The 19,813-nt window shown below is 39.1% G+C and overlaps 1 protein-coding gene across 1 annotated transcript in view; it reads left to right on the top strand.

Moving 5' to 3' along the window:
• The window catches only part of GADL1 (GAD like acidic amino acid decarboxylase 1), a 176,095-nt gene extending 156,991 nt beyond the window's left edge, over positions 1 to 19,104 (top strand). The window contains exon 15 of the mRNA XM_027775942.1: positions 18,809 to 19,104. Coding sequence (XP_027631743.1) covers positions 18,809 to 18,982 — 174 coding nt within the window. The 3' untranslated portion in view covers positions 18,983 to 19,104. The remainder of the gene's footprint in view (positions 1 to 18,808) is intronic.
• The last annotated feature ends 709 nt before the right edge of the window (positions 19,105 to 19,813 follow it).

Raw genomic sequence — 19,813 nt, 5'->3', positions numbered from 1 at the left:
TCCTCTTTGCTCTAGGCCAAAGCAAAGTTAATGACTCGTGAGAAAATCTGAAGGGGCCCAGAGGCATCAAGAGAAGTATAGATAGTGTCGATTGTAGAGCTCCTAGAAAGTGTTTCTCAACAGAGGAATTACTGGCATTTGGGGGAACGTAATTATTCTTTGGGCAAAGTTAATGACTCGTGATAAAATCTGAAGGGACCCAGAGGCATCAAGAGAAGTATAGATAGTGTCGATAGAGATCATAGAGCTTCTGGAAAGTGTTTCTCAACAGAGAAATTACTGGCATTTGGGGGAACATAATTCTTCTTTGGGTGGATTGATTTCAAATATTGTGAGGTGTTTAACATCCTTGATCTTGGGGATGCTAAAAGCAAGTAACGTCCCCCAGTCATTGCTGCAATCCCAAATGCTTTGACATCTTTCCAAAGGCCTTGATGGAGTTGGTATCACCTTGGATTGAGGACGACAGCACAATAGGCACCCTCTGGATCTGGGCTAAAATTGGGAGGTTGGCCTAGCACAGTTACTCAGGAGCTATTAGCTCCGATGGCTGCTGTGACACAATTGAGTATTAAGCTTTTGCTTTATAGAGTGTGTAAAATGTTTATTGTGTCCGTTCTTCAGCTAAAGCTTTCGGTTCAGTTTGGTTTGTTTTTATGACGGCTCACTTCAGCTGCCTTGAATATATGACTGACATTAGGTTTATTGGAATTGCTGTCATTGTCATTTTTGTGTTGTAAACACCACATGGGAAGCTCACAGTTCTTCAGTCTTTCTGGGATTCTAAACTCTTCATTTCTGGGATTTTGCTCATCTGTACAGGGAAGAGTATGAATGGGACAGTTCTTTTAAGTTTGGGCACTCTTTTATTAGGTTGTTGAGAAAGTCATGACTTTCCAACAACCCAATATTTTGTGCGTGTCTCATTTTCAGATATACACTGGAGGAAAATAAGGGTAAAAATCCATATTTGAAAAAGGTCTAGCCAGTCATACTGTGGCTTATTTCTCCGTGTTCTGCCAGGCTGAAATGATCTCTTAGATACATATGATTTCATGGGCTATAGACTATCAATTTTACATAATTTAAGCTTGAGAGACTCATACTGATGCATCTCACCTCTAAAATATGGAGAGGAGTTATCAGGGGAAATAAGTAAGGGTTGTACAAAGGAATAAGAGAAGAATTAGACATGTAAGGGATTGCAGAAAGTATACTGAAAAAGGAAAATCAGTTCTTCAAGCATTGAGAACAAAGAGGGTCATTGTTTCCAGGGCCATGGTTCAACTATGCACACTTTTTGGGTTTTACGATTAACAAAAAATCAGCTAACAACTTCTTTGAAGGTCACCAGTTTACTTTCTTGCGAAATTGGCATAAGCAATCCAAGAAAAGGCGATTCCCAATACCCACTCTCCTTCTGTCCAGAAATTGCTTCTCCTATCCAAAATACCTCTAATCTCCCACTTTGCCATTGCCTGTCACAAAGTCCCAGGTAAGGGATCATTATACAACAATGTTTTCCAAAGTTAAATTATGATAAGAAGCAGTCGAGATACTTGGCAAATACACAGAACACTAGGCCTCACCCATTGAAATTGAAGTTCAGCTACTCTGATTGGGTCCTGCATCTAGGTGATTTATATCTTCAGGTGCATTTGGGAAATACCAAGTACTGTTTTGTTTGTTTGGTTTATTTTTGACATTCTGCTGATAAAAAATATAAATGGCAGGGTATTACAAGGAAACTGTACAATTCAGGAAATAAGCTTGTGAATGATAGTAGATGGCCTTTTCATGTCCAACGAAGTGACGTTTTCACTTATAAAACACTCCTGTGTTCTGACAACTTATACAACAGATAGAAATGTCTAGAATGCAATAGAAACTCATCCCTGCCTTCAGTACATCTCAGTGGAAAGTTTCTCTAGTAAAATAAATGAATGAAAGAACTGCCAAGATGGGCTTGCCCCATAGCCTGGTGGAGAAGTAGGCTGGATCCCACATGGATTATCACATGGTTCAAATCCTTGTAAAATACTCCGGGTGCATGTGTATGTGTGTCCCAAATCTTGACAGGATATAGAAATGAAGGAAAAGGAATTGCAGCATGACGTGCCCCATTGAGGAGGAGTGCTTTCTTTCTCTCCCTCTCCCTCTCTCTGTCTCACTCTGGTGAGCGTGTGTGCCCTCTGGCAATGAAAAAAAATGATAATTTGCTGAGCTCATCAGTGATTCTCTTACCTTTTAAAGGGGAAAAAATACTTTATCAATGTTAGGGAATAAAAAAAAAACACACCTGGAACTCAAGTAGAAAATTAATGTAGACATGGCATAGATGAGGTGCAAGATTTAATTTCTAAACTGCTAACTCACAGCCTCTCTTACAAATACTGAAGTACAGTACAGATGCTGTGGGGAGAAAGAATAAATTACAAGTCATGTTTCTCATGGCACTTTCAATTGCTCATGCCTCAAGAGATAATAAAGAAATTATATACTAAAAGACCAGGTGTAACTGTAAGTTGATTAAAAACACATTCATTTTAAGATATAATACAACTTCTTATTACTGAGTGCCTAAGAGATGCCACACTCTGTGCTTATTGTATTTATACACATTATTTCATTTAGTCCATATAAAAATTCTACAAGAGATTATCAACTCTTAATAAGGGAAGGATACAGTTCCCGGTGGGGTTAAATATTTGCCCGAAGTCCTATGTAAATTCAGGGATTGTATATCATGTCAATCCAAACTAGGCTGTGGGCCTAGGTGTGATCACTCTACATTATACAGCTTGTCGCCTGAACTAGAACTAGAATACTCATGAGAGTAAAAAGGGATGGTAATGCTAATTATGGGAAAATAGGTATAAACTGGATCTGTCCTGATGAGCCTGAATATTTGGTCACTATAGGGAAATAAAGCTATATGCTATACCATATATCCCACATGTGTTACAGACTATTTTTTTAAAGAATTATTTTATTTAACTTTATTTATTTTAATTTGATGAGAGAGGAGGAGAGAAAGGGAGAAAGGGAGAAAGGGAGAAAGCAAATCACCGGGTCTGGGACTCGAACCATGGTCTGCCATGTGGGAACCTAGTGCCTTTAACCACCATGCCACCTACTGGCTCCAAAGTTATACCAATTTTCCTGATAGTTTATGGTTAAATGAAAGGAGTTTAAATAGAATCACATAGTGTAGTAATTAGCCATTCAAGTCTGGCTTACTTAGCTTAGCATAATTCACTGGCTACCCATTCATGTGACATCAGTCATTTCTTGCTTTTTGTTGCTGAGTATATTCAATTGTATGGATATACTGTCATGTGCCATGTAACTATGTTCTCTTTAACAACAGACCACATACATGACAATGGTCCCTAAGGAATGTGATTTAATAAACCATCAGGCAAATTAAGGATGGGGCAGCATAGAAATCAAAGTAGGTACATATAAAAATATTTGCTAGCATTTGAAAAATGGCTTTAAAATACAAAAGGAAAACTGTAAAACCAAATGAAAACTATGTTAACCTAGTCAACCACAACTCAACCAAAATAGTCTGTTAAGTGTGAATTATATTTAATACATATGGTGGCTATGTTTAAATATGTTTGATCTAATGTGTGATAGAGTCTCCCAAAAGCCTTGAACCATATAGTTTCCATTTAGTTACACTGCACAGCATGAAGTAGATTCAAGTGCCACCGTGTCAGAATACCTTTGTCCTTATACCTCAAGAGTGATTGGGGCTGACGGGTGGTATAGTGGTTAGGGCGCTGGACTCCTACACAGCAGACTACAGTTCAAGTCCCAGACCTGGTCTCTGTCTCTGTCTCTCTCTGGTTAAATTAAAATAAATAATTTTTTTTTTAAGAGTGATCAATGCAATCCTTCTCACTTTCAGACCTATAGAGAAGCGACTTCTTTAAAAAGTCAGTGGTAGGACCAACAGTTGGCGTAATGGTTATGTCGCAAGAGTCCCATGTGGTCTACTGCGGTATAGTATGATCCTTTGTTCAAAGAAGAGTGAAAGAATCAACTTTCCTACTACACTGACCAACAGCTTAGTTACGGACAAAACCCAGCATTCTTTTGCTATTTCCTATTCCAAAAGGAAGATGCATACCTTGATAAAGTGATAGAGAAATAGGTATATTACCTCAGATGACATCAGGAAGGGGAAAAAAGTAGAAAGATTTAGAAGGTTGTTAGACACAAACTCAGAAGGCTATAGTTATGCCCCTGTTGGTCAAATACAGTAAAACACGTGAATGTGCTAAAGCACTTGGTGTTAGGAAATACTATTACTCCTTTGGTAGCAGTTATGTCGGTATATGATCAGGCATAACCAAAACTGCAGTTCAGACTTGTGGGTAAAACAATAAGCTGTGTTGAGAAGGCAAATGTCTGTTATGTAGGGTATCTCACTGGGCGCAAAAGAAGGTTTACTCAGACATATTTGAAAATACAAAGGAAAAATTTTTCTGTTGTAAGCTAGCAAGTTGTTCTTTTGCTGTCAGGTGAGGCATTCCATTTACTACATTGTATTTATTTATTGTATTCGTGATGCAAAGTGTGTATAAATGAGCATGCCCATGAGAGAAACACCCTCAACAGGGTCTTATCACACCGTGGTCCTCTCCCGCCAGCCCTCCAGTTCCTCAGGATCTTGGGTTCATGTACCTAGTGAAGCATTTCAGATCAAATGTGCCTGGGATCCGAATCCCTGCTCAGCCATGTGGCTGCCAACACTGCACCACAGAGATTGCACCACAGAAGTTGGGCCCCCATTAACTACATTTTAAAGATGTAAAGCTAATCATTACCACAAATAACTTTTTATTAATATATGTGGCTTGAAATGATCACTTTCTCCTTTGCACTCCAGTACGTGTAGAAGATAAGAAAACGTTTTCTTTTAATAGCTGTTTATTTAACAGCCACCTCTTGGGTAACATGGAGGTTACTAACTGGAAAGTATGTATTTAGATGTATTCAAAACCCATTTCAACCCTATTTATTATGAGTTCCATGTGTAAAGGAAAATCTTGCTCATATTCATAGAAGAAATCCATTTATCTAGTTAAAAAAAGAAAATTTCATTTAGGTTTAAGAATGTTATTGTATCAGGCATGTTATTGAGCTCTTTCATCAGAAACAGATGGAACCCACTTTTTCACTGGAAAAAATTTTTTTGATTAATTGAAACTATAAGGAAAACAGATATAAATCCATGTTTGAGACTTAGTGATCCAATGTAGGTATTCTTATGACCTTAGGTTTGCTCACTCATGAAAGGATGACTATAATGCTTTACTAGTGGAAACAAATACCAGAGAAATTAATGAACAAATAAATTGTTTGCTTTCTTGTATGAATAGTTTTCCATGTCTGTAGAACTGGACATTCTTGACTGACTGGTGATCTGCATGTTAGATTTTCTCAGATGGTTAATTAGGCTTCAGTTGGTGAGCTCTGTGGCTACTGTCTCCTGAATACACTGTGGTAGAAAAATCTATGCTTCCCTGATGGCCACTGCACTGGTCTATACCTCTCTCAAAAAAAAAAAAAAAAAAAAAGAAAGAAAGAAAAAGAAAGCAAGCAAGCATGTGTGAAGCCCACCGTCAAAGTTCTTCCCATTGTTTCAGCATGCTCATCCTTCTCTTGGACTGGAGTCTTCCATTTAAGGGACCAGCAGTTAGCGTAATGGCTATGTCACTGGACTCCCACGTAGTTGACCACGGTTCGTGTCCCGGACCCAGTGGCTTAAACTCACACTGGGCGCGTGTGCGTGCATGCCCAAGATCCTGAGAGGAGAATGGAGGAGAAGGGATTGCGGCGTGGCCATCCCCCATGGGGGGTGATTTCTCGCTCTCTGTCTCTCTGTCTCTCTCTGTCTGTCTGGTGAGTGCTATAGCAAAAACCTCTCCAAAAAAAAAAGAAAAAAAATAGTCTAGCCCTTAATGCTGGCCATGTCCTGAATTCTTGCCCCTGCCCCGATCCACATTGCATCTCCACCTGGCCTCAGAAAATCTGATATGTCCTCAAATATTCAAAAACTAAACAAAGTGACTTTGTGGGGGAAGTGTATGTAAGTCTCAGAAGTAATTTGGGGTTAGGTGCCAAGTACAGAGTATGAACATTTTATGTCAACTTTTTCCATGAACTAGCATTGCATATCGTATTGAAGAGAACCCTCTTCAACTTAGCAAGGAGGATGGGGACTCTTTGGAATATAGACTGGGAAGAAATCATAAGGCAAGTTACTTTTTTTTTTTTTGGAGAGATTTTCACTGTAGGGCGCGTGCGCTCGCCAGACAGACAGAGAGAGACATAGAGACAGAAAGCGAGAAATCACCCCCCAGGGGGGATGGTCACGCCGCAATCCCTTCTCCTCCATTCTCCTCTCGGGATCTTGGGCACGCACGCACACGCGCCCGGCGTGAGTTTTAAGCCACCGGGTCCGGGACACGAACCGCGGTCGACTACGTGGGAGTCCAGCGACATAGCCATTACGCTAACTGCTGGTCCCAAGGCAAGTTACTTTTTGTGATTGTTTCAGTAAACCTGTGCTGAAAAGAAGTCACAGTGGCAGTCTCTATCCACCCTTCCGTAGCTCTGGTTTCATGCTCTGCTAGAAGAGAGTCAAGAAGACATTTATCATTTTCCAGCTCAATGCAGAATTTCTGAGAAAAGCCAAATGAACAAAATTCTCTACATACTTTTCTCTTTGACTGGATAGTTTTTTTATATATCAAAATGAATCTTTTTTTTTTTTTTGAGAGATTTTCACTGTAGGGCGCGTACGCTCGCCAGACAGACAGAGAGAGACATAGAGACAGAAAGCAAGAAATCACCCCCCAGAGCGGATGGTCACGCCGCAATCCCTTCTCCTCCATTCTCCTCTCGGGATCTTGGGCACGCACGCATACGCACCCGGCGTGAGTTTTAAGCCACTGGGTCCGGGACGTGAACCGCGGTCGACTACGTGGGAGTCCAGCGACATAGCCATTACGCTAACTGCTGGTTCCCTCAAAATGAATCTTTTAACGTAGACCAGCGAGATGATAAGTGATGGTCCAAAGCCAAATCTAGCTTGTTGCCTATATATGTATAGCCTATAAGCTAACCATGGTTTATATTTTTGAATGGGTAAAAAAATAATCAAAAGTAATATACTATTTTATTGCATGTGGAAATTATATATTAAATTATATTGTCCCCCCAAACAGTTTTATTAGAGCATAGCCATGTTCATTTATTTATATATTGTCTATGGCTATTTCCATGTTCTAACGGCTGAGTTGAGTATTTGTTACAGAGACCGCATTGCTTACAGGGTCAAAAATATTTACTATCTGGCCCTTTATAGGACATCAAATCTTTGCCACCACTATCTAAAGAGACTAAACTGCAAGTATAGTAGCTGATTTAACTCTCCCATCATATTGTTTTCTCAGTTTGTAACTTTTTAAGTGTGAAATACCATGGCTGGAGTTTGTTTTGGAGAATACAGATGAGGCCAAGGATGTGTGAAGTTTAGTGTGATATTGAGTGATTAAAACTTGAAATATTATGGACCGGCCTGTGCCTCGGTGATAAATAAGCTAGATCTCCTGCATGGTCAACTGTGTAGTTTGAGTCCCAGGTCCATCAGCTTGAGAAACACATACCCCAAATCCAAAAGAGAAGGGAAATGGAGAAGAGTTGTGGCATGACCATTCTCCATGGAGGTGCTTTCATGCTTTCTCTCTGTCTGTCTGTCTGTCTCTCTTTCTCTCCAGTGTGTACCTGTGCCCTCTGGCAAATTTAAAATAAATAAATAAAACTGGACATTTAAGTGACTTTTATGTGGAGAAAAATAATACTTTTCTGCATTTGATATAACCCTCTTTGGGGGCATGAGAATTTTTGGAAAAAATTCAGTAACAATAAACTCCTGTAGTTTATTCTTCAGTTGATTACTCTGCCTACCTACCCCATGTTCTACCCACAGTCTGTAAATCATTATGAACTTAACCTCCTACCACCTTCAAAACGTCTTTGCTATCTTGGAGAAAATGGTATGTAGATTAATAAAAGGGGAATTGAGAATACAGTCCTAAAATCTAAAGTTTGAGGAACATCAGTTTGTTCATGATTTAAGGAATAATTTAGCAAAACACAGTCTGTTTGGGTTTATTAGAAGCTCTGAGTGGTATTGCTATCTAAGATGTATAGTAGAAGCTTCTGTTTTCTTTGTACCTCGTTATTTCTGCTGAAGAATTTCCTTCTTTAATTATGGGTTTTCCTCTCAGCCCTTCAGGGTGTTGTGCTGCTGCCTATCTGTTTTTTTTTTTGGAAAGGATTTTTCTATAGGGCTTGTGTGCTCGCTAGAAACACAGAGAGAGATGGAAAGTGAGAAATCACCCCCCAGGGGGTATGACCATGCCACAGTCCTTTCTCCTCCATTTTCCTCTCGGGATCTTGGGCACACACGCACATGCATCCAGGGTGAGTTTAATCCACCGGGTCCAGGATTCAAACTGCGATCTACTACATGGGAGTTCAGCGACATAGCCATTATGCCTACTGCTAGTTCCATTGCTGCCTATCTTACATCTGATAAATTTGACTATTTCACCTGCATAGCAGATATGACAAAAGTTGTATAAAGGTCCTACAGTCTAGGGCAGTTGGAACCATTACTATCATAATCTCTGGACTAGACTTTGAAGAGCTGACATAGAATCTCTTATGTTTGTTTTGATTTGTTTTAATTTGCTATAGGGTGCATATACTCATCGAAGAGAGAGAAAGAAAAAGTGAGAAAACACCCACAGGGAAATTATCACACTGTGATCCTTCTCTTCTACTCTTCTCTCTGGATTTTGGACACATGTGTGCATGCACCTGATGTATTTTTTAAAGCCACCAGTCTGAAACTTGAACCTATAGTTGGCCATGTGGGATATAACTACTTTAATCACTATGCCACCTGACTGGCCCAAACCGATGTAGAAGTTTTATGACTAAGTCTGTGATTACACAGAAATGCCATTATAACTGAAGCAATTCTAAGAGTTAGCATTTGGGAAGTGTCTAGGTAAACTGGCATAGGGGTTTGGTAGAATACAAAAATACTATTTGAAAAGGTATAGAAATGATTCAGCAAGCAGAAATACATATGCAAAATAATATTGAAATTCTGAGATAAAATAATATACCCAAGGAGCCAAAGGAGTTAAAACAGAGCAGCACTCCTCAAAGTGTGGCTACCAGCCCCTTGCAGGTTCACTAGTAGGGTGTTACCATTCAGCAATAAGAAAGTATGGAAATCCAGACTTACCAGTTTGAAACTGTTCAAGTGATTTACCAGATTAACTTTGCTGTTGAATATCTACCTATTGTCTAACATCTCTCTCTATCTATTTTAGGATTAATACTTATTATTTTTATTGTAACTTTTTACTTTATAATATTTTCTTACATTTAATTCTTGGACATCTTTATAGGGTATAATACAGATTTTCAAAGCATACATGCAGTGCATGATAATTAAATTAAGGATGTTACAGGCATTTTAAAAATATTTATTGTAATTTATAATTTACCTATAGTCATTATGCATCTTTGCATCATTATACAGAATAGTCTTTAAAAGGATGTATGTAGTATAGAATAAGCAAATCGAGCATATTAACATATTTACCAGCTTCAACATTTAACATTATATTATGTTGTAAACATTGGGAACCCACTCCACTGGTTATTCTGTAAGTATGTACTGCATTGTCTATGATGTTCTTTACTGTGAAATTCAGTTCTAAAGAAAAACAAATTGATTAGAATCAGACAACAAAGAGTCTTATAAATTAATGAGTATCAATTTTCATAAACAAGATTAATCTTTTTTTTTTCTTTTTTTAGAGAGATTTTTGCTATAGGGACTATGTGCTCGCCAGAGAGATAGAGACAGAGTTAAAGAATTGAGAGATCACCCCCTAGGAGGGAATGGCCATGCTGCAATCTCTTCTCTTCCGTTCTCCTCTCAAGACTTTGAGCATGAATGCACAAACTCCCAGCATGAGTTTTAAGCCACAGGGTCTGGGACTCAAACCATGGTCAACTATGTGGGAGTCCAGTGACATAACCATTATGCCATCTGCTGGTCCCAAACAAGAATAATCTTAACATAGCCAGTGAAAGAAGAATTTGTAATTTCCATGTAGAGAATTGTGGGAGGTGAGAGTTTATAATCTGAAAAGATCCATGGTATCATTGGCCCAGTTAGCGACAGGATAAATTGTACATAAAGATAGCTCATTAGGAAGAGATAGAAAAAATAAAAACTTTTATTCACTCACTGTGAGTTTTTGTAAGACTATACTACTGTACTTTGCATATAGAAATAAGTCCTAAAAATTTCAAAACCAAAATAAAATTGGAAAGACATGTTTAAATACAAAGACATGGTAAATGTAATTTGGTGACTTATAGACTTTACAGAGTTCTTGATTTTAGCCTTCTTTAAATTAATTCCAAAGACTCAGCTACTTATAACAAATTTGGGCTTTTCCTGTTATCTAGTTTTATATAATGAATAATAATTATAATATATAAATTAAAACCTGTAGAAATAATTATTTATCGAGTAATTGGTGAATTTGTACTTAAACCTGCTTGTGTGTAGAATAGTTGAATCTGCATTTTTAGCCTGTTAGTAGGAAAATTTAATCCTAATTTCCAATGTTATTGTCAATATGTATGTACTTATCCTTTTTTTCCTAGATGTTTTGTGTTTTCTTACTTCTATGTATTTCCTTTTAATTTTCCTGGTTTAGTATTTAAGTGTTTCTTGAAGAACTGGTTTAGTTTTGGTGTATTTGTTCAATGTTTGTTTATCTGGGAATGGTTTTATTTCTCCTACCTATTTGAAGGATAATCTTCCCAAGCATAGTCCTGTTGGCAGAAGTTGTTTCTCTTTTAATAATATTTTAAATTTATGTTCCCATTCTTTCCTTGCCTGAATTGTTTCACTTGAGAGGTCAGATATTAGTCTAATGTAACCTTTGTAAGTAATTCAAAGTTTCTCTCTTGCCATTTTTAGCATAGTGTCTTTGTCTTTGATTTTTATCAATTTCACTATGTTATGCCTTGGAGAGGATCTTCTGTTATATCTATTTGATGCCCTTTGTATTTCCTGGATTTGGAAGTCTTTATGCCTCTCTAAATTTAGAAAGTTTTCAGCTAATGTAGCATGAAAGAGATTTTCTATGCCTTTACCTGTCTCTTCATCTTCTGGAATAACTATTATGCAACTTTTGGTCATTAAATGGTGTCTAGGATTTCCCATATGTTGTCCTGAGTTTTTTTTTTTCTTTTGGAGAGGTTTTTGCTATAGGGCACGTGCACTCGCCAAAAAGAGAGAGACGGAGAGACAAAAAGTGAGAAATCACCCCCCAGGGGTGATGGCCACACCACAGTCCCTTCTCTTCCATTCTTCTTTTGGGATCCTGGGCACGCATGCACACGTGCCCAGCATGAGTCTAAGCCACTGGGTCTGGAACTCAAACTGCGGTCGACTACATGACAGTCCCGTGACATAACCATTAGGCTATCTGCTGGTCTCTGTTGTCCTGATTTTTAAATGTTATTCTTTTCAGTTGCTTGGACTAAATTGAAGACTTTGTCTTCAAATTTAGAGATTCTTTCTTCTGTGTGGTCTAATCTGCTGTTGATACTTTCAAGGGAGGTTTTGATTTTCTCTATTGAATTCTTCATCTCCATAAGTTCTGTCTGATTCTTTTTCAGGGTGTCTATCTCTTTATGGAGTTCTTCCTTCCAGTCATGGAAGGATTTTCTCATCTCTCGGAATTGGTTGTCTGTTTTTTCTTGCAGCTTACTGAGTTTTGTTACAATAAATATTCTGAATTTTTTTTCTGCCATCTCTTGTGTTTCCTCCATCATTGGTGAGGAGTTATTATGTTTCCTTGTGGGAAGGTATTTCTGGGTTTTCTCCTATTTCTTGAGGCTCTGCTTTGATTTTTAGTCACCAGGTAATATACTCAATTCTTTCTACTTTTATGGAGTATGTTTCTGTAGCTGTGTGCTCATACCCTTCCCTATGCTGTGTAGTAGCTCTGTCCAAGTTTCTCCCCTCTGAGTAGGAGTTGGAATCCACAGAAGGAGTTTTTGGCTCAGGTTTTCTGAGGGGCGTTTCTCTCCTTCTACTCCAAGTTGGCTGTGGGGAGAGAATTCCTCCAGAGTCTTTGGTCTTCAGGTGTTTGATTCTTGTGTATTCAAATTTTTCTGCTCCCAATGTGGATGGAGATTGAACTGGACAGATAGAATGTGAGGCGGTAGACTACTGCACATGCATGGCACCAGGTACCTGAAGGGCTGGAGTAGCCACACCTCCCCCTCAACAGGCTGGATGGGGGTCTGTGATGAGCTCAAGCTGAGCAGCTTGGTCCTCCCTGTTGCTCCTCCTGTTTCTCTATGTCATTGTTTTCAACCACAGACATCACATTATAATGTGTACCTTTCATTTTCGCTGTTAGCTGTGTGATACATACGTACAAGGATATATATATATATATACACACACACATCTTTAAGTTTAAAATAAAATACAAAATTTGTGAGCCAACCCTATAGCCTAGTTAGTAAGGGAACTAGATCACATATGGCCAACCACAGTTCAAATCTTGCCCAATGGCAGCTTGCAAACCATGCTGGGTGCATCAATCCTGACAAGATGGAGAAATGGAGGAGAAGGGATGGCACACCACCCTGGGGAGTGATTTGTCCCTCTCTTTCTCTGTCTCTTTCTAATGTGTGCATGCACCTTCTAGCAATTAACGATCAAACAAACAAATAAAATTGGGTACATATTTTGTGATTTCATTTTTGTAGTAATTAATTTGTATTGTATTTTATAAAAGTGTTAGTCTGTAATGCAGGCTTATTGTCCTGATTCTTCCCCACAGTTTGAGAAACACTTCGTATATTGAAAAAACAATGAGCTTTGTTAACATTGCGAATGTAACATGTTTTAAAAAATAAATGTCATTGGGACCAGCAGGAGGTATAATGGCTATGTTGCTGGACTCCCACGTAGTTGACTGTGGTTCAAGTCCCAGACCCTATGGCTTAAACTCACCCTGGGCACATGTGCATGCATGCCCAAGATCCCTAGAGGAGAATGGAGGAGAAGGGATTGTGGCATAGTGCTGGGGGGTGATTTCTCGCTTTCTATCTCTCTGCCTCTGTCTGTCTTTCTGGTGAGCGCATGCACCCTATAACAAAAACCTCTCCCCCCAAAAAAGTCATTTTATGCAAGTTACCATTTTATTTTAACCAAAGGCTATGATGGTGCTGGTCAGTTGCTTGTACACAAATGGTTCTACTTGGTCAGAGAGAGGGTCATTTTAATTTTTTCCTTGGGCTTAAGCAACTTTTAAATATCAAGTGTTATTTTGTGCTGTAGCCGTATGATATCAGAATTCTGTTTAAATTACTAAATCATTGCTCGGACATAATTTAAGGGGGGGGGGGATAAACAGAAATCCTACAGAAATGTGTAAAATGAGTTGCTGTGCAACCAAATAGAAATGTCAGGATCTTCCTCCACTTAAGATTCAGGGACCAGTGCACTGAGGCACGAGAAAAGAATTTGATTTACAATTGAAGGAAAACCAGCAGTAAAATAATTGAGAGCTGGAAAGCAATCTCACTCCCACCAAATTGCTTTCCTCCATGCATGCTCCGTTTAGGGGCGATATTCGGATATTCATATTTAGTTTGTGCGTATTTTCTTTCCCCTGTGAATATTGCATCCTGTCAGATTAGAGCCTTTTCTCTGCTGTGATCAGCACAAGAGAATACTCAAATTACCCAGCATTGGGTTATGCCTAGAGCTTTGTAAATAGAAAATAGTTGACTTTTTACACGCAAAGGTGGTGAGCTGGCCGTTAATGAGAACATCTTGGCCCCTAAGTTGCCAAAACATGGATTCTTTTCCAATAAGCTTTAATTTGAGCTTATGGGAACCAGATGTGTGGAAGAACATCGCAAAAATGGAAAGAAATGGTACAGTATTTGTTAACAACAACAATTGCTACTGCAACAATAATCCGAGATAGAGATTTGATGAATATCAGCTTTGCTGTTGCTTTATGACTTTCTTCCCCATGAAGTATTCCCAGATAAAGGAGAGTCTCCCGTTTTGCCTAATAGCCACATCTTCTAAGATTAATCTATAGGGCATGAAAACATAAATAAAATATGTGTGTGCTTTCAAACTCTTGCTTAGCTAGCTTTCTGAGTCACATGGGTATTTAATCATTTCTGTATCATCTTGAATGCCAGTGACAGCATTTGGCTTAGAAGTTTGATTCTTCAGCCATGACTGCTGCCCATGGAAGCTCATTCTTGTGCCTTACACAAGAGCTAGAATTTAAACATCCAAAATATCTTTATATTAAAACATCCAGGGCACTCTCTTAACCCGTCTTGCTTTTGTTAGGAAATATTTCTGGTTTGCTTATAAGAAAAGCAAACCTGAAAGATTCATCTTGATAGCTGCTTCATGTGCTTATGCCCAGACATGTTATGAACTGAAATCAAAAGTCCAATGCTCTCCAAAGGTAAGCCACAGAATACCATTTTTCTTAAGTTTATTTCATTCATTCATGATAGAGAGCACATATGTGCCAACGAGAGAGAAAGAGAACCACCATCAACAGGATATGATCATGCTATAATACCCCTTTGCTCTGCCTTCTAGTTCCAGGATCTTGGATATGGGCACAGGAGCCTGACATGTTTTCAAGTTGGCCTGGAACTCAAACCCACAGTTGGCCATGTGACTTCCAGCACTGCAGTTCAGTTTGCTAACCAACTGCACCTCCAGGCCAGGCCAGGATACCATTTTTTCAGAGAGAAATAGAGTTATTGCCTTTGGCTTGAGTCAAGAAATGTCTGTTTTAAATTTAAGATTGGCTGTAAGCCAGAGCTGGTTTCCTGGAGAGTGATGGACTAGGAAGGGAATTTTGATTAAAAAAAAAATACAAAATCATAAGCTGCAAGTTCTAAAATTGATATTCTGTGGCTCTCCTGACCAGATTTTTGGCCTATCTGGATCCAGTTTTCCTAAAATTGATTAATGCTGATAATATTGTGCTTTTTCTCATAGCTTAAGTTTACCTTGAAGAGGCCACTTGTTAGTTTAATTAAAGATAAATGTGGGGGCAAGCAAGTGGCATGAAGGTAAAGGTCCCACATGGCCAGATATGCAGTTCAAGTCCCAGACCCAGTGGCTTGAAAATCACATTGGGCATTCATGTGTGCATGCTGAAAATCCCGAGAGAAAGCTGGGGAAGGGATTGTGGCATGGCCATCTCTCCAGGAGGGTGATTTCTCATTTTTCCTGTCTGTTGCTGTCTCTCCCTAGTGAGTGCAGATACCCTATAGCAAAAACTAAAACTAAACTAAACTAAAAATAAATAAATAAATGTGTATTTCCCTGCAACCAATAAGACGATTTAATAAATGACACATGGTTAGTTAGAAATGTAAGTTATACATGAGCGTGCACATACGCATATGCACATACACATGTGTGCACACACACACACATGCACAGGCACATCCATGTATGCACCAGAAGTCGTCCTACCTAAGGATTGGCCAAGTGAGCAATCACTCTAGAAATAATGTGATGCATACCTAAGTTAAATATTGTACATATATTCCTATTTTTACATTTACATATTTTAACATTTGTACATCTATGTCCATTTATTTCTCTATCCTTTAATAGAAAGGCCTTTCCATCAAGCAAGGATTTCCAAAGGCTTTCCAAAAGCAAGTACAGCCTCTTGAGCAGAGGTCTGATGATTAGCGGGCCCTGCACTGTTCTGGCATCAACTACACTTTTCCAAAGCCATCTCTTATCTCCATATGCAATTTCTCTATGTGGAATGCATATTCAAATGCCTATGTAGCAAACTGAGTACAGAATCAGTCTAGACTTACATGATTTTGTTTTAGAAACATTTATAGGGACCAGCTGGTGGTATGGTAGTTAAGATGCTTGCTCCCATGTGTTTAACTATGCAGTTTGGATCTCGGACCTGGCGACTTGAGAAACATGCTGCGTACATGTGCAAGTGTGCCTAAGATCCTGACAGCAGGGAGAGATGGAAGAGAAGGAACTGCAGCATGACCATCCTCCATGGGGTGGGGGGTGCTTTCTCACTTTCCCTTTTTGTATCTCTCTCTGTCTCTCTCCTGCAAGTGCCTGTAACCTCTAGCATATAAAAAAAGAGAAAAAGAAAGCTTTTATAGTTCCCTTATGGCCCCTAATTGGACAACAGTGTTTATCTGTCCATCCTTTCTCCTCTTTCTGGTCTTTCCAAAGGATTCAACTTAGTTTTTATGGAAACCGCTCTCTTTTGGCACTCCCCTTTCATTGGCTTACATAGTATTTCACTAGATTGTGCCGTTGTAATAAGTGCTATTTGAAGAAAACAACTTTAGAAGAAAACTCAGCCAATACGTGATGCATACAAACTCAAGCATTTGACACAGAGAGTAGAGTTTCTTATTAACTTCTGGTTTTCCACATAGACCAAGCATTCATCATCACTAAGTATCCCCTGGAGTATAGAAGGTGTTGTTTAACCCTATTTTTCCTAACCTTCAGAAAATTCAAAGTGAAATAGATGATACATATCCAGAAATGGATAGAACCTGAGGGCCCACTGTTTTTCACTAAATGAACCTTTGACTGCATTTCTTTTTCTCCGTTTTTTTTTTTCCCTTTACACCTGTATATTTTCTTTCCATGTGTTGTTATATTGTAAGAAAGCAATGTTTTGCTAACATGGCAATGTGATTCTGTGGAAGATGTATTTGTTTTTGTTGCTGTGGACACAATGTAGTTTGTGTTTTGCAAGACTTCATTTCTAAAATTAACACACATGAACAAAATGTGTAAATTGCCCTTGACCATCCATTGAGAAGGCTTCATAGTTAAGTACAACATATAACTCTCCAGAGGTCGCCAACACCCAATTTTTCTACCAGCTTTGGAACAGGTCAAAGATTATGTTGAGTGTCAGATGAAGCAGTCTGACTTGCCCTCCAGAGTGTCTGACAGAACATAGGTAGGAAGGGACTTCAAAAAGTTTAAGGAAAAATTGAATGAAAGTACTAGTTTATTTTGATGCCCCAAATTTGAAATCCATGCATAGTTTTTCCATAATATACATTTTCTCTGAACTTGTTGAAGAGTTCTTGTGTATTAAAAATCTGCATGGTGTAGAATGGTCACACCACAAAAGAGATGCTCCTGAGGTCTGAGATGTGTGCAGCTGAACTTAGGAGCTGAAAAGCACACTGAGTCTGGTGTTATTTCCATATGCATTCCTACCTTCTGGATGATGTAGGCCTCATCTTCCTGAGTAAAGAAAGACAGAAACTCATATTCCCTTTCCACGTATTCACATAGGACACACTGAGAAAAATTTTCAGTGTTAACATAAAGCTCAATGAGAAAATCTTTGCTTGTATTCCAAGCTAGCAAAAGTACATTTTTAATTTCTTAACTCAGTGTTTCAAAAATTAACTTCACTATTTTAGAAGTTGGCAACCTAACTCTTGGGTAATCACCCTGCTGACTTAAAAATGAACTGGTTTTCCCTTGTGGTTCTTCAGTTGGACTAATTTCTTTAAACATTAAACTTCTGGAAAATTTTGTGCATTTGAATTATCAGAGCTCATGTCAACTACATGACCTTAAAATATGGGCTTCCTAATTTTATTACCACCTCTTCATCTCTTAATAAAAGAGTATTTATACTTAACATGTAAGGATACTATTAAACTTTGATTTTCATTTAGGGCCTTTATTTTAGCCAAGTATTTTCAAAACACACTAATTGACAGAAAAATACAGACTCTATTAATAAACTAATAAACCATTGGTCTTTTTTTTTTTCCCCTTAGGGCACATGTGCTCACCAGACAGACAGAGAGACAGAAAGTGAGAAATCACCCCCAGGGGGGAATGGCCATGCCGCAATCCCTTCTCCATTCTCCTCTCGGGATCTTGGGCACACACGCACAGGCGCCTGGCGTGAGTTTTAAGCCGCCGGGTCTGGGACTCGAACCACAGTTGACTACATGGGAGTCCAGTGACATAGCCATTACTCCAACTGCTGGTCCCATAAACCGTTGGTCTTTAAAATAGAACTGCACAGAGTAGCAGTATTAGTTTTTCCTTGATAGACAACTGCAAGGTTTGTCTTGTTTTGTTTCCACACCTATGACTAATTCATCTTTATTCACGATGCCTGAACTGGAGTAATTTTAGGTAAGGCACATTTGGAAATGTAACATTTGATACCTCTGAGACTATGATCCCTGAGGGCCCCTGATTTGCGTTTAATGAGGCAGCACTGCATAATGATTTAGATTTCAGATCATGGACTTGGAGTGAGATTCCCTGGGACCTTGGGATATTTATTTAATCTTCATATGCCCACATATCCTCATCTATAAATGGGCATATTAATAGTATCTCCTTCATCATTGTGAAGAGTAAATGAATCGATATGTCTAAAGCACTTCAGTCAATATTCATATGCCATAAACTCTCAATAAATTATTATTAATGTCAACTTTGTGTATATGAGAATGAGATTCACACCAGTGGATACCCAACAAATATCAATCAGTTAGTTAAAATGCAAGTGCATGCCCTGGTGTTCTGGTCTTTCACCTCCTCCCTCCTCTCCCCATGCAGGTGGCCCCAGCCATTAAGGAGAGGATGATGAAGAAGGGAAGCCTGATGCTGGGCTACCAGCCCCACCGGGGCAAGGTCAACTTCTTCCGCCAAGTGGTGATCAGCCCTCAAGTGAGCCGGGAGGACATGGACTTCCTCCTGGATGAAATAGACCTATTGGGCAAAGACATGTAGCTGAGGCCTTTGGTCCCCCAGAGACACAAATCCTGTCCTGGGAGGGTTATCAATCCAGGGCATCTGCAGACACATAGTAGATGTCATCTTCTTCTGATGAAAAATAGGAAATACTTCCAGGCCAGGCATAGCAAAACTGTAGCTGAGGCCTTTGGTCCCCCAGAGACACAAATCCTGTCCTGGGAGGGTTATCAATCCAGGGCATCTGCAGACACATAGTAGATGTCATCTTCTTCTGATGAAAAAAATAGGGAATACTTCCAGGCCAGGCACAGCAAAACTAAAATTTTAAGTAAATACTGTTAAGAACGTTTTAGTTGCCTGGACATATGTGTTGCTATCAAGAAGAAAGTAGGAAATTCTGTTTACTCAAGGATTGTCCCTGGAACACAGCCTTAAAAAGAGTTTAATAAGTACCATGGAGTCCTGGGTTCTAAGCTTATATTTATTTTTAAAGATCATATAAACTAATAGTTTAAAGCAGTGCTTAGTTATTATAGTAAAGTGCAGCCTCTATACTAGCAGCCTGAGCATCACCTGGGAACTTGTTGAAAATGCAGATTCTCAGGCCAACCCATGGCCTGATGGTTAAGGCAGCTGGATCCCACATGGCCAACTGCTTGGTTCAGATCCTGAACCTGGCAGCCTGAAAAACACAGAGAGTGTGTGTGTGTGTGTGTGTGTGTGTGTGTGCCCCCAAAATCCTGAAAGAAGGAAGAAATGGAGAAGAGATTGTGATGTGACCATGCCCCATGGGAAGTGCTTTCTCACTTTCCCTCTCTCTCTCTCTTTCTCCAGAGAGTGCAAATGCTCTCTGGCAAATTATTTGAA

This window comes from Tupaia chinensis, unplaced genomic scaffold (assembly GCF_000334495.1).
Source record: "Tupaia chinensis unplaced genomic scaffold, TupChi_1.0 Scaffold000617_2, whole genome shotgun sequence".
NCBI classification, from domain to species: Eukaryota; Metazoa; Chordata; class Mammalia; order Scandentia; family Tupaiidae; genus Tupaia; species Tupaia belangeri.
This window is presented reverse-complemented; position numbering and strand designations above follow the sequence as displayed.